This window comes from Cucumis sativus, chromosome 5 (assembly GCF_000004075.3).
Source record: "Cucumis sativus cultivar 9930 chromosome 5, Cucumber_9930_V3, whole genome shotgun sequence".
NCBI classification, from domain to species: Eukaryota; Viridiplantae; Streptophyta; class Magnoliopsida; order Cucurbitales; family Cucurbitaceae; genus Cucumis; species Cucumis sativus.
In genome coordinates this window covers 14,105,939-14,121,012 of record NC_026659.2, presented here as the reverse complement: position 1 = coordinate 14,121,012, position 15,074 = coordinate 14,105,939, and the positions used below count along the sequence as shown (strand labels likewise).

Below are 15,074 nucleotides of genomic sequence, written 5' to 3'. Positions count from 1 at the left end.
TTTTTAGTGTTTTAAAACAATCTTTACGCAAAATAATTAAGAAAAAACGTATGATCATTCGTTAACTTAGTTTTAAAACTATATAAATTTCTCTTCTTATTTCGAACCATTCTCTCTCGTTATTTTTATGTAAGATAAAATCTAATGAAATTGTAAGCAATAAAATAAATTCGTATATTAGAGAATTTGGTGTAAAACAAGAGGTACTTTTGTGTTTTTCAACCAATATATAGAGATGTAAGAAGACATCCAAAGACATCAACTATATGTCGAATAAGCAATATTTTCACAATACTTAACGTGCACTACAACATTATTTCATCTATGTATCTATATTCTATTAATTTAAATTTTGGTTGTTTTTTAGCATTATATTTTGGATCGGAGAAACTTCTTTATCCATCATTTGATTTTATTTATATCATTTAATTCTTTATTCTTTTCTTTTCTTTATTTATTTTTAATGGAAAATAGTATATTTGCTTATATTATGGTTGCTCGCTAATTTTATTAATATTTATATAATTTTGTAGTTATATAGTTGTATATTCATAAACTTATAAACTTATGTTATTATATAAGTCTTATATTCTCTAGCTAAGATCATCTAATTGTCTAATATGATCACTTCATTAACATGGATATATATATATATATATATAAACTAAGATATCTTTTATAATTAGTTTTTAAGGTGTGACACTCTAAATTTATTAATTTTGTATTGATTTAATAACAAATTTAGTTACTACAGTGTAGACATAGTTTATAAAATTTAGGTTTGAGAATATTTTAAAATTGATCTTATGATTTTATCAAACAATAATGGTCGATGGTTACAGTCAAAATAACATAAATTTTCCATATAAAAGAATAATGGGATGTTTTAATCAATCAACTTCATATAAAAAAAATTAAAAAATCACGAAAATGTTTAATTTATAAGCCAGGTATAATTTAAAATCTTTAAATAGATATTTTGTTTTGTATTTAAATTTTCTTTTATTTTGTATAAATTATTTATATTATATAATTGGAAATATTTTACTTTACCATTATAATATTTGAATATCTTAAAAACAAAAACAAAAATTATATACTATTTTAAACTTTAAATTAATTTTGTTTTTTACTTTTTTCCTATAATTAAACACTATTTTAAAATTTCAAACACATGTTCTTTCTCGTTAAACACAAAGTTATTAATTGAGGTTTGTTTATTTTGTTTTTTGTTTTTTGTTTTTATTCTAAAAATTAAACCTATAAAAACGGATTTGTTATATACATTCTACCAATTATTTTAAAAACAGGTCAAATATTGAAAATTGAAAAGAAAAATAGATTTAAAGAAATTGTTCTTTTAACTCTTGTATTTGGTTAAGAATTTAACTATTATATTTAAAAAAGATGCAAATTATTGAAAGATATAGAAAACGAAAATATGCATAATTTTTTTAAAAAAAAGACAAGAAACAATAAACAAAATGGTTACCAACATGACCTAATAAATAAAGACCCAATTTGGTAAATATTTGTTTTTTTTTTTTATCATTTTTTGAAATTAAATATGTTTCCAGTTAATCTTTTACAATAGTTTTTAAAAAATTTAGACAAAACACTTACTTTACAAATGATTTTACACAAATTTTACACAAATGTTTCAAAATCTCATTAATTTTCTTAAATAAGATTTCAAAATTTGTATTCATCATTTTATCTCTTACATTAATTATAAATAATATTTATCTTCCAAAATATACAATAATATAATATCATAATTATATTATATCTAAACAACTTATCTATTCAATGTATTAAATATAAAAAAAAAAAAAAAAAAAAGAACCATTTTCATTTATTTATAGTATATTATTTAATAGTGTTCCAATTTAGTTATGGTTTATATTTGAGTCAAATATGGTAATAATATATTGAATATTTTCCACCAAAGTAACAATTTTATCTTAATTGCACATTTAACGAAGATTTTGTAACTTATGTTTCTCCTTCGATAAGAATTTTATCCACTTTTGAGCGTCTTTCACCCAATAAGTTGATTATTGATCAATCTTCTTTATTATGATCATCTCATTTAACTTATGTGATGAGTGCATATTTCAATTTAATTTTTCATTGAAATTTTCAATCAAAATAGTGTAAATTTTTCCTCATATTCAACTAATTGTTTCATGTTATTAATTTTATTTCTTAAATTGTGTAATACAATATACAATATATAATGAACTTCTTTTCCATTCTTATTTAATACTATTGTGTGAATTTCTTTTTTTAAGTTTATGGACTTTAGGCAATTTACTTCTTTTTAGGATCAATGGTGTACCCTGCAAATATACAATATTAAAAAAAATCATATAGTTTATTGTATATATCATATATCATTAAGTATTAAGCATTAAACATCACACACTTAATATATATTTAAGCAGCAGACACATAATATTTCATATATATTACAATATATATTAAATATCATTAAACATTAAACATTAAGCATCACACATAATATATCATTAAGAAGTAGATACATAATATATTATATATATAAAATATCATTAGCAATAACTCATACACATCCTCCCTTGCAAATATGCTTTTTCCACATTTCTTCTTCATTTTAGCATTTTAAATAATTTCTGCATATGTTTTAAATATTACAAAGTATATCTACAAATGTGATAGACATAATATATGATATATTATATCGGTGATATATATCATTCAGTCTCTTGGTTATCTATCTAAAGCTCTCTATTTTCCTCATTTCTCTCCACTTGTTTTTTTATTTCTTTTTATTTTCCTGTTTTTTATTTATTTATTTTCTTTTTTTCCCGTACTATCCTTTTTCAGTCTTTTCCTTTTCCTTTTTCTTATTATAAATTTGCAATTTTATCTAATGTAAAAATTGTTACAAAATTAAAATACAAGGTAAAATATGCACACGTACATTGTTATTTAATATTACGTTAAATATGCAAGAGTATATAATAATCTATTTAAATCGAAAATAATTTCAGCCACGATAAGATTTTACAAATTAACTTTCAATATATGAAAATTGATTAAATATAATAAGTATATATCAGAAATTATTAAATTACGCAGAATATATGAAAAAAAATGCAAAACATATATACTTGACCAACTATAAATATGAGTATATACTGTAAATTACATAACCATATATTCTGTAAATTTTCTTTATTGAAAAAATTTACCGAAAAACTTCACCGGCATACTATATTTCACAATTTCAAACACAATTAATAATATGAAACGAATATTCACTCACCAGAAAATTTTGAAAGAGATGAACATAATAAATAAGAATGAATGGAGAGAGAGATCGAACAGTAAAAAGTTTTTTTTTTAACAAAATCACTAAAATAAAAATAATTAAGGAATAATTTTGATTATAATGTAACTATAATATAGTTAATTACATATCATGTATATATAAGATATCTAATAAATGCAAGTCTTAATTACATGTCATGGTTCAGTTTTCTTATTTCATTTTTATATTTTATTAACAATAAAGATGGACAGTTTAATCTTTTGGACTAAAATTAGAGTGCATTACGACATTTATGAAAATTTTGATAACATTATATCCAACTTGTAATAAGATAACCTATTTAAGCTACAGAAGTATGGTTTTACGATAGTTTCCATCTAACTCTCTCAAATCTTGGATCTATTTATGAAAACTTTGGTGGTAAGTAAATAACATATCAAGAAATTTAAAAACAAAACGATACATCGGATAACTTATTTGAAACATTGGATAACTTATTTGTTTTAGTTTTTTAAAATTAAGTTTATTTCTTGGTTGACTCCTCATTTTAAGTAAATTTTAGTCTGATTTCAAAAACAAAAATGAATTTTTAGAAGACAAATCCTTATAAAGAAATTTGTTGGTAAATGTATAATATTTATACTCCATTTTAAAAAACAAAATGGTCATAAAAGAATATTCATAAAATTATTTATAAATAAAAAGGAAATACTTTTTTATTTCATCCGAAAAGTCATTTTCTTTTTATTTTTAGTTCCACCGGTCAAGATACCCGAGCTTTTAAATTGTAGACGAAATTATTATTTGATTTGAATACATATAATGCCTACCAAATTAAAATTTTAAAACTTAAAAAGAAGTTATTTGAAAACCATTTTGAATTCGGCAACTCAACCCAAATTTTGTTTTGGCAAGGGAGATTTGAAACCAATCACGCTTTGAAGTTTATACAACAATCTCGATATCTCAAGATCATATTCTAATGGCACATTTTCATCTTCAAATTAATACCAATAACAGTTATACAATAGCTGGCAGAGCAGCGAATTTGTAAATCAATTTCACTAACCTTAACCGTCGAAGTACTGAGGGCAACCAGAAGAAAAGGTTACATTGGGCTGGCATGCCCATTCCAAACTGCTACATGAGAATGCACCTAAGATATCCCAACCTCCATGATTTTCGACTTCCTCTTAGAATGCGATGAGTTCCCATTCTCCTTTTCTGTCTCTTCAACTAGCTTTAGATTTGATAACGCAGTGCTTAATGAATCGTCACAAACTGCAGCCACTGTTTCACCAGTTGCAATATTAACCCCAGATTCTGATGTCGATGCATCCAGGATTTGGCCTGCTGTTAATTCCAACTCAAGCTTCTTAAACTCCTCCTCAATATCTTCATCATCCGGGATTGAGGAAGATGGAACTGAATCTATGATATCCAGAGCCGTGTTCAATTAGAATGAACAACTTTTAAGTTTTAAGAGATCGTTTAAAGATGAGAAACTGGGCAAAATAAAAAATACATGTACCTATAGCATTTGCAACTTGCTTTTGTATATCAACGCTTGCTTCTAGTTCCTGCAAACTATCCTGGAGTTGATCCCAATTAACCTCGTGTTCTTTCATTACTCGAGCACCAATTTGAATAGCCTCAGAAACCTGCCAACAGAGTATGATATTAAGTACTAGTAAATCTTAGACTACAAACCAAAACAAGTTATATTAGTGGCTCAAAATTTGTATTTGTTTTTTAATGGTTTCAAGCTAAGAGTTTTATAATTCTGTTATATTTGGAGAGGCAAAGGTACGGGCAGAGCACATTCCACTTGTCAAAGAAGAAAGCTGAAGATGGTAGAGCCTACTGTTTTTGTCAATTCGGCGTCTGCAATAGCATTAAGGACTTCCTCCACTCTGTTGAAGAGAGATGCAACTTTTTCCCGACTTTCTGTGGTGATCTTCAACTCTCTCGCATGTTTCAATGCGGTTTTTCTGTTTCCAGACTTCAAAGAAACTAATGCGGATTGTTTCGACCTGCAACGAAAAATTAGTTTAATCTTCTAAGATAATGAGCTATCTAGAAAAACAGACTTTACGAGCTTATTGAAAGAAGAGTTCTGTGTTATATATATGTATAATCATTACACCCATCCTAGTCTCGAATATCGAAAAGTTCCATTATGCGATGATAAAACTGAACACTCTTGATATAGAAGCTCAAGTGTTTTCACCCCCATATTATTGTGAACTACTTAGACACGTCTTATCAAGATAATGATGGGATTCAATATGTTTGCAGCCCTGACTTGAAGGATTTAGTACAATTTATAGAGAGAGTGTTGAGAGCCATAAATAGTTACACATCATAGCGCTGGTCAATCACATCAAGTTGTTGCTGAAGCTTTTCTGCTGTCCAAACTAAGTGCAAAATATCATAATCGAGAGATGTGATTCCAGGAACTGTCGTTGCTGAAAGAGAGACCTTCACACCCTAGTTATTACAAGAAGGGAAAAGAGGAATAAAAAGCGAGCTCAAAAGGTGATAATAACTCATTGAAAAACTAAAAAAGTCCATAGAAATTTAAGATCGGTAGCAAGTAAGAATCCTATCATGGTACATTATTTACATTCTTTAATATTTATCGGAGTTTAACTTATTTATTTCTTATCTTACAACCACTTTTCCAGTAAAGCCAAGTCCTCAGGCAGGCTGGATAGTCTTACGCAAAAATCAAAGCAGCTTAAATCTTCATTTTTATAAATTATAAAAAAATGCCAAGAATGTGCTTATATGAAGAATGAATTATGGAAAATGACATAATGACATACCTCTAAAAGTTCCTTTTTTTCCTTGGAGAGAAATTTTGCTTTACCACACTCAATCAAGTAACTCAAGATAACAGTTGCTTCATCAGGTCCTCCACAGATGTTTTGGAACTTCACCATTGTAATAATACAAGACGAGGTCCAACTACTAAGAGATAAACACTTGATAACTTCAGCTGCTCTATCCTTGGCATGGAAACATTTCATATTAAACTTAAATGAGTAAGAACCAAAAGTGATAAGAATTTAAGACGAATTTTAAAGTATATTCCAAAGCAGAATTTAACAATTCAAGTCTGGCAAAAGTAGAGAACCTAAAAAGGATTCGAAAAAGAAAGGAGAAAAGAACTAAAGCATATACCTGTAATACACAGGCAAGAACTATATAATCATCACGAAGCAAACTGTCAGGATTCTTTTTAGATGTACCCATCAAATTGCTTAATTTTTTAAACATGTAGGAGAGTTGGCCACTCCTTGGATCCAGCATGTCACTACGTCTTATGATGTCCCCCCCAGTATACATTAGATGCTGAATGAAATGGTGAACTATTATCAGACAGAACAACAACAATGTGCGATAAATTAAAAGTAGAAAACAATCATCTTAGTTGAAAAAAATACCAGAACATGGTCAAGGCACAATGGAGTCAACCCTCCTCGATAAAACCATTGATTCTTTATTTCAGAAGGTTTTATAATAAGGAAGTTGAATTGACGGGCAACTGTGAGTATCAAATCTCTCCAAAATAAGTACCTGGGTTCCCAATCAGATTTCTGCCCACTAAATGCCTTAAACCGGGCTGTAGCCACCACTTCGTCATCCCAGTCTGGGACTTTTTCCCTGATGAACTCTCTTACACAAGAGCCCTTTGATTCCTTTTCCATTTTGTTACCACTATTCACGCCAAAGAATAGAGCCGCGAATGCAATCTACTTTCAGCCCAATCTAACTGTGTAAACCATGAGTTAGCAAAAACATGTATGATAATTCCAAATACTTCCTTTACATGTTTTCAAGTAATTTTAAATTGTAGGTTAGTACAAAAAGATCATGACCTTCCTATTAGTCCATCAAGCATCCTGCACCTTCTAATCACTTAAATAAGATGCTTTACACGTCATACCACCCAAAGGGGTTAAAATTACATCAATTCATCAACTAATAATTCCATTTGTGCGCAGCAAAGATAATTCTGAGAGAGTCATTATGGACTGTGCAGAGAAAAAAGTCCTTGCATTGAGAAAAATTCTTCACTACTTGATGCCAAAAGTTGATAACCAACGGAAAAGGCATCTGGAAGATTCAAATCAAAGAAATTCCTACAGAAAGAGAGAGAGGCAGAAAGAAAGAGAAATAAAGACTAAATCAGTACACCCCGCAATTATGAAACACCTAACCTAGTTTCCCCCACGGAAAAGGGAGATCACTGACCCATGCCAGAGTGTTAAACTTCAACCAGTATATAAATATTTTAACACATTCTTAGAATAGAATGGATCCTGATGACACAAGGTCACTAAATTTTTTCAATATATTCATTATTTTATCACTCTCCCTTTGGCTTAGATAGTTGCAAATTCGATCATTATATATGCTATCTGACATGTAGACGCTATTATATTAATCTGTAAAGAAGTAATAGTAATTGTACTTCCTTACTACTATAAGAGTGCATACATAGAATCAGATAACAGGAAACCGCCAGGAAATGAAGTGGTACAAAATCAACGTTCATCTTTCATCAATTAGAAACGAGATAGGACAACCAAAGAAACTGAACATAGTTTTTAAGTAGAGTAGATGAGAAGTAGAATTACCTAATCTTCTTCAATTAGAGGAACTGTAATCTTCTTATTCTCACGAAAATCTGCATGGAATGAAGCACGCGGGATATGGAAGACTGGAAAGTGGAGATGAATTCAAAGCATAAACAGATATTGGGTTTGAGAGAAATAATGAACCGATTACAGAGATAGCATTAACGAAAAGGAAAAGGAAATGAATCAAGAAAACTGCTACGTCGACACAGACACAAATGAAAACAGGAAATTCATCTATCTTTAATCCAAAACCTCGTGTAAATAGAAACAGAAAGATGAAATGAAATTGCAGTGAAATAAATGAGGACCTTCATAATCAATCACAAGAAATGGCGTCGAAAATGCTTGAGAGCTCAAAAGTTTGAACAAACCAAAATGGGGTATTTCCTTACAGATGAATTAAAATCTTTTGCTACGAGTTGCGACGTCACGATCCCTGTCAGATACTAAACTCCAAGCCGAAACTCGTTTTTAAGGTCCACGGCCCAAACCCATGTAAATATTACATAAAGAGTATTTACAAATATAGCCACGTTAATGTTAAATAATTAAGTATATAGTTATATTTTTTAAAAATGGTAAATATAATAAAATTTATGTGTGATAGATTTATATTGTTGATAGACTCTTATGATTTATCGTTGATAGACCAATATTTGCAACATGATCTATGCGTTATATATTTTTATCATTGATAGACTTTTACATATTTTATTGGAAAATTGTAATGGATGACTATTTTAGCAATAATAATTAATGATATAACAACATTTTTAAAAAATTGCAAATATAGCAAAACTATCACCGATAGACTTGTATCGCTAATAGACTTCATATGGTATATCAGTGATAGACCAATATTTGTAACATGATCTATGAGTGATAGACTTATATCATTGATAGAATTTGACAAATTTTGCTATATTTGCAAATTTATTAAAATTGTGCTATATACTTAATTAATTTGAATTTAATTGTTAAATTTGTAACTACCCTTCTTTTATTATATTTGTATTTTTTTTAAATGTTGCTATATACTTAATTATTAATCCTAAATTTTTTACTCATTATCATTTTATTAAAAAAATAGGGTCTTACCCATTCTGAGGGTATTAAGGTTTAGAGTTTGAAGAACTAACCGCGAAAGTTTGGAAGCTTTAAAAGTCATAAAGATCAAAGCTCAGAAAGCTATGAACTTGGAATCTTCAAAGCTTTGAAGATCCAAATGTTTATGAGACTCTTAAGGGGCCGTTCGGGAGAAGGAAAGGAATAAGGGAGAAAAGGAATAAGAAAAATGGGGGATTAAGTGGAAGAAAGATTATTATAATTCTTATTTGGGAAAGGATTACGAGGGATTATTATAATCCTTGTTTGGGAGAATGATTATTTGGGGAAGGATTATGACAAAAAAAAAAAATTGTATTTTTTTTCATTTGTGTAATTTTCTGTTATTTGTATGTTAACTCCAATATGATAAAAAAAAAATACATAATTACTTTTTTCATGGAAATGAAATTATTGTTTTTTTTTCACGAATCCAATACAAAATGAAAAATGTGCTAATATTTTTTGCATTTGTGTAAATTGTTCGTACAGTAAAACCTCTAAAACAAAATATTTGTATGAATTTTTTTTTTATTTTGTATAAATATTTGTTTTACTTATAACCTACACCTAATAAACTTTAGAAAGTAAAGTTTTTTCCATTTGTACCCTAGTTTTTTCTTTCTTTTTTAACATTAAATCAAGTATACAAAATAAAATGTATTAATTTTTTTTAGTTGTGTAAAATATGTTTATGAAATTTATATCTTAAATTCAATTCACACAGAAATTGTATTATTTAATTTTTCATTTGTCTTCAATTTGTAGTTTAATTTGATCCGTAAATCCAATATAGGAAAAATATTTATTTTTTTCTACTCCAAACCCATATGAGAAAGAAATTGAATTACATTTTTTTTTCAATGCGTAAGAAATGTTTATGGAATGTTTTCCGTAAACCAAATACAAACAAAAATTGTATTATTTATTTTTTTGCATTTGTTTAAACTTATTTATTTTGTTCGTATTGTTTTCTAAAACGACGAAAAATTGTATTAATTCCAACACACACCCCAACACACAACAAATATGTATTAATTTTTAAATTGATTTTGTATAAAAAAATCGAATCGTACACACAATACACAATACAAACAAATTGTATTTTTTTTATGTAAAATATGTTTCTTCAAATTGTATCGTAAATAGAATACAAAAAAAATTACAAGTCCCTTCAGATAAATAAACATTCAAGAGAAAGTTGCATGACTAATCAATATCAACCATAAGTTACAAAGCCCTCAACATGATTCAACATTGAGAGTAAACTGCAAGCTTTCAAGGTAAATTTTACTTTTCGAGAGAAAGTATCAAACAATCTAATTTTCGATATTGTACTCGTTATTTTTAAACTAAAACAAATATAAAGTTCAAGTTTAACTAATTAAATTTCTCTAAAAATTTCATTCAACACTTACTATAAAAGAAATTATCTAAATTTCATTATAAAAAAATGTTTTTATAGTGATCCATTTTTCCCGCAATTAATATACAACACAAAGTAGGTTTAAATCTAAATCGTGATTAAATAACGCATCCCATTCCATTATGTTTGTTATGCTAATAATCTCATTTGTATTATGAATGAATGAGTCACAAAAGCAAATAATGTCCTTAAAACCAAAATGATTGATTGAGAATATAGTCTTGGAATTGTGAATTTATCAATTGTAACCTTTATTTTCTTCTCAAAAATTAAAATTCTATATATATAATGAGGGAAGCTAATATCAAACACGACACAACAAGAAAAGTATAACTTGATTACCTCTAACTCTAAAGGCTTAAACTTAAGGTTAAAATATCATTTTGATCTCTATATTTTGATGTTAGTCCAAGTTTGGTCCTTAAACTTTTACTAAAGGTTAAACTTTCATTAAATTAGATCTAACCATATGGTGAGTTGACAAATAAAATTTAAAAAATGCTAAATAAAGGACAAAAATAACATATTAAGGAACATTAGGAACCCCAGGCAGTATGTTAACTGCCTTTAACTACCTTGTTCATTCTTTTACGTAGTCTACCCTTGTGAAGATGATAGAGAGCCAATTATCCTTGCCTTGCACAAGATGGTCTCACTTCGAGTGCCTTCCTTCATGTTCAAATCTGATGATACGCTTTGGCGATCTTACCTACAAATCAAAGGCCTGCTAGGTGATCGAAATCGCTTAGGTCAGCGAGGACTCCCTACTTCAATCCTTTTTCTCTCGATAATACTTTATGTTATCTATTGAATGAACACCCCACTGATCAAATTCTAAGTAGTAAGTAGTTAATAGTGTTTGTTGTGTATTAATCTATTATGACCAACCTTTCAACATTGATCACATCTTGAACATAGTTCATCGTTGTTTTTAAAATTTTTTATTTCTAATTTATACTTATAATTGTACATTTAAACGTTAAAACTCAAAAGTTGATACACTTAAAGACATAAAAAAGTTATTTTTCAAAATTTGCATTTATTTAGATCATAGAATCTAAAAACGACTTTTAGAAATAGAGTTTAGATAAGTGTATATCAAATATTTGTTTAACACTAACATGAGATCAGCTTAACTGACATTTGTATGTTCCTAAGCACAAGAAAAGTCTCAAGTTCAAATCCTCCATCCCAAGTTGAATTCAATTGTTGGTTTCAAACATATTTCATAAATACTTTTTTCAAAAGTTATCTTCATGGGTTGTAATTTTTAAAAAAATGCTAAACATTTGAAAAGTTAAATCAATCAACATCCTAAAACATGATCTTTATTTTGTTCAAGTTTGCTTTCTAACTATACATTACAACCTAAAAGTGAACATTTTCGAGTTCTACTTTTCATTTGCTTTATGATTTGTGATTTATTATGTGTCGAGCCCCTCTACTAATAAGTTGGAGTTCGCCGTCGTAAAGCAACTAAGTTAGACTACTTGAAAAACTAGCTAGAATGAAATTACAATTAATGAAAATTAGAGGAGTGTTGGAAAACGTAAGTTATTGAACAAAGAACGAAAATGAGATCGTGAAACGTGAAAATAGTGAGAAATGTGGTTGGATTGATAACTGTCGATACGAAATGAGTGTTGAAGAATATGCTGAAGAATATTCCATGCCTTGTTTATTGATCAAAGTTGTGTATTTATACAAGAGTATTAGGAAAATTATGCATAAATAGCTAAATTACCCAAATTAACTAAGGAATGTAATATAATTAGCCTAATGTAATGTAATTAGCCTAATTTACAGAATTTACATTAATACCCTCCCTCAAACTCAAGGTGGTAGAGTAGCGATCAACTTGAGTTTGGTAAGTAAGTGACAGAATCGATTAGATGGCAAGGCTTTGGTGAAGATATCCGCAGGTTGTTCAATAGTAGAAACAGAACGTAAGAGGAGGGTGTTGCTTAGGAGGTGGTGACGAACAAAGTGACAGTCATTTTCAATGTGTTTTGTACGTTCATGAAACACATCATTGTGAGCAATCTGAATGGCACTACGATTGTCACAATGGAGGAGGGTAGGACCCTGTTGAGGGACACCCATATCGGCAAGGAGCCACCGAAGCCATATAAGTTCAGCTGTAGCATCAGCCAGAGCACGATATTCAGATTCCGTACTGGAACGAGATATAACACTTTGTTTCTTACTACGCCATGAGATGAGAGAATCACCTAAGTAAAAACAGTATCCTGTAGTGGATCGTCGATCAGTAGGATCCCCCGCCCAATCAGCATCAGAATATCTCGACAACACAAGGGAAGATTGAGATGAGAATTGAAAACCATGTCCCAAGGTGCCTTTGACATAGCGAAGTATGCGTAGAACAGCAGTGAAATGAATTGTTCGAGGAGCAGCCATAAATTGACTGACAATATGAACAGCATATGCAATATCTGGGCGAGTTACTGTTAGGTATATAAGACTGCCAACAAGTTGCCGATACAAGCTTGCATCGTCAAGAGGAACACCATCAAACGGAGTTAGATGGACATGAGGATCTAACGGTGTTGAAGATGTGGTGGAGTCTGTAATTCCTGAGCGCGCTATTAGATCAGATGCATATTTCGCTTGAGATAACAGATAACCATCTGAACGGTGAGAGACTTCAAGACCGAGAAAGTAATTGAGAGATCCAAGGTCTTTCATCTCAAAATGTTGACCAAGATATTGTTGTAGGTCGGATATGGCCTGTTGATCATTACCAGTAATAATCATATCATCAACATAAAGAAGGAGAAGAACAATACCATGAGTTGTCTGTCGTGTAAAAAGGGCATTGTCGTGAGAGCTGGAGGTAAATCCAAGTTGAGTAATGGTGGAGCTAAACGTGGCAAACCAAGCTCGTGGAGCCTGTTTTAGACCGTATAGAGCGCGACGAAGGAGACACACCTTGTTGGGAGGAGGAGAAGTTCCCTGAGGTGGCTTCATATACACTTCTTCAGATAGGTTGCCGTTAAGAAATGCATTTTTGACATCCATCTGAAGAAGAGGCCACTGTTTGGCAGCAGCAACAGCTAACAAGCTGCGAACAGATGTCATCCGGGCAACAGGGGCAAATGTTTCTTCATAGTCAATCCCATATTCTTGTGAGTATCCTTTTGCAACAAGCCGAGCTTTATAACGTTCAATAGTTCCATCAGAGTGAGTTTTGATTTTGTAAATCCATTTGCAACCAATGGGTCTTTTACCGGGAGGTAAATCAACATAGTCCCAAGTGTGTGTCTTTTCAAGAGCCTGTAATTCTTCATCCATTGCTTTCTGCCATACTGGGTTAGTACTGGCCTCTTGATAAGAGGTGGGTTCAACAAGGGAAACAATGGTAGAAAAACAATGGTAATCAGTGAGATGAGGGGGAGGTTCTCTTACCCGGGTAGAGCGACGAAGAGGAGTAGCAGGTGGCGATTCAGGAACATCATCGGAGACAGACGGTGGATCCAGATTTGCAGTAGCAGGTGAAGATTGTGCAAGCTCAGTATCCAAGGTGGGTTCAGAGAGAGGAAAAAGGTCAACAGATGTATTTGTAAAGAAAGATTGAGGACTAGAGAAAGAGGTGTGGAAGGAGGACAAACGAGAGAACATAGTGTGTTCCCAAAAAGTGACATGCCGAGATATCCGGAGTCGGTTGGAAAGAGGGTCCCAACAACGAAATCCTTTGTGTTCGGTGCCATAGCCAAGGAAGCAACAGAGACGGGCACGTGGTTCAAGTTTATTGTGTTCATGAGGATGTAACAGAACGAAGCAGGCACTACCAAAAACTTTGAGTTTAGAATAGTCGGGAGAAATACCATATAGTTTTTCGAACGGAGAGGTGTTTTGAAGGACAGAGGAAGGGAGACGATTGATTGTATATACTGATGTAAGGGCAGCTTCACCCCAGAATTTTTCTGGACAAGAGGCAGAAAGAAGGAGGGCACGTACTGAGTCAAGAATGTGACGATGTTTGCGCTCAGCACGTCCATTTTGTTGAGAGGTATGAGGGCAAGAGCGCTGAACAATAGTGCCCTGTTGGGAAAGAAAAGAAAGAAGGATGGAATCTTTATATTCCAAAGCATTATCAGTGCGAAGAATTTTGATGGGAGAGGAAAATTGAGTGCGAATCATGTTAGCAAACTCAATATATGTGCGAGATAATTCAGAACGATGTTTTAGAAAGTAAATCCATGTAAATCGAGAGTAGTCATCAATGAATAAAACATAGTAGCGATAACCATGAACAGTAGTAATTGGGGCAGGACCCCAAATATACAGAATGCACTAAATCAAAAGGTTTATCACAATTAGAGATGGATTGAGAAAAAGATAAGGCAGGTTGTTTAGCAAGTTTGCAATTCAAACAATTAAAAGGAACAAAGTTAGTAAGATTAGTCAAATTGTTAACAGAAATTAAATGACGAAGTTTTTCAGAGGAAGCATGACCAAGACGAAGATGCCACTGATATGTGTCAGAATCAGTGACTGAAGCAGAGATGGAAGAAGGAGATGAAACCCGAAGTGATGTGAGCTCAAACAATCTTCCCAC

At 30.6% G+C, this 15,074-nt stretch overlaps 1 protein-coding gene across 9 annotated transcripts; it reads right to left on the bottom strand.

Moving 5' to 3' along the window:
* Positions 1-4,238: 4,238 nt before the first annotated feature.
* Positions 4,239-8,399, bottom strand: LOC101218651 (charged multivesicular body protein 7). 9 transcript variants are annotated; one of them, XM_031886459.1, is made up of 10 exons: positions 8,274-8,399; positions 7,963-8,045; positions 7,201-7,464; positions 6,766-7,094; positions 6,503-6,673; positions 6,145-6,327; positions 5,676-5,806; positions 5,181-5,349; positions 4,848-4,977; positions 4,239-4,747 (listed from the first exon to the last, which is right to left on the bottom strand). In XM_031886459.1, the coding sequence occupies exons 4-10, from the start codon at positions 7,027-7,029 to the stop codon at positions 4,473-4,475; spliced, it is 1,323 nt and encodes a 440-aa protein (XP_031742319.1). In that variant the 5' UTR covers positions 7,030-7,094; positions 7,201-7,464; positions 7,963-8,045; positions 8,274-8,399; the 3' UTR covers positions 4,239-4,472. The 9 variants fall into 9 exon arrangements, with proteins under 9 accessions (XP_031742319.1, XP_031742323.1, XP_031742321.1 ...); XM_031886463.1 differs by having other exon boundaries at positions 6,766-7,090; XM_031886461.1 differs by having other exon boundaries at positions 7,963-8,012; positions 8,274-8,373.
* Between the last annotated feature and the right edge of the window lie 6,675 nt (positions 8,400-15,074).

Excerpts from the sequence above, each read along its gene's own strand:
- LOC101218651 (XM_031886459.1), bottom strand. The coding sequence starts at position 7,029 with ATGGAAAAGGAATCAAAGGGCTCTTGTGTAAGAGAGTTCATCAGGGAA. Across the intron at positions 6,328-6,502 it reads TTCTTGCCTGTGTATTACAG|GATAGAGCAGCTGAAGTTAT; the intron begins GTATATGCTTTA and ends TTCCATGCCAAG. Across the intron at positions 5,807-6,144 it reads AAAAAAAGGAACTTTTAGAG|GGTGTGAAGGTCTCTCTTTC; the intron begins GTATGTCATTAT and ends TGTAATAACTAG.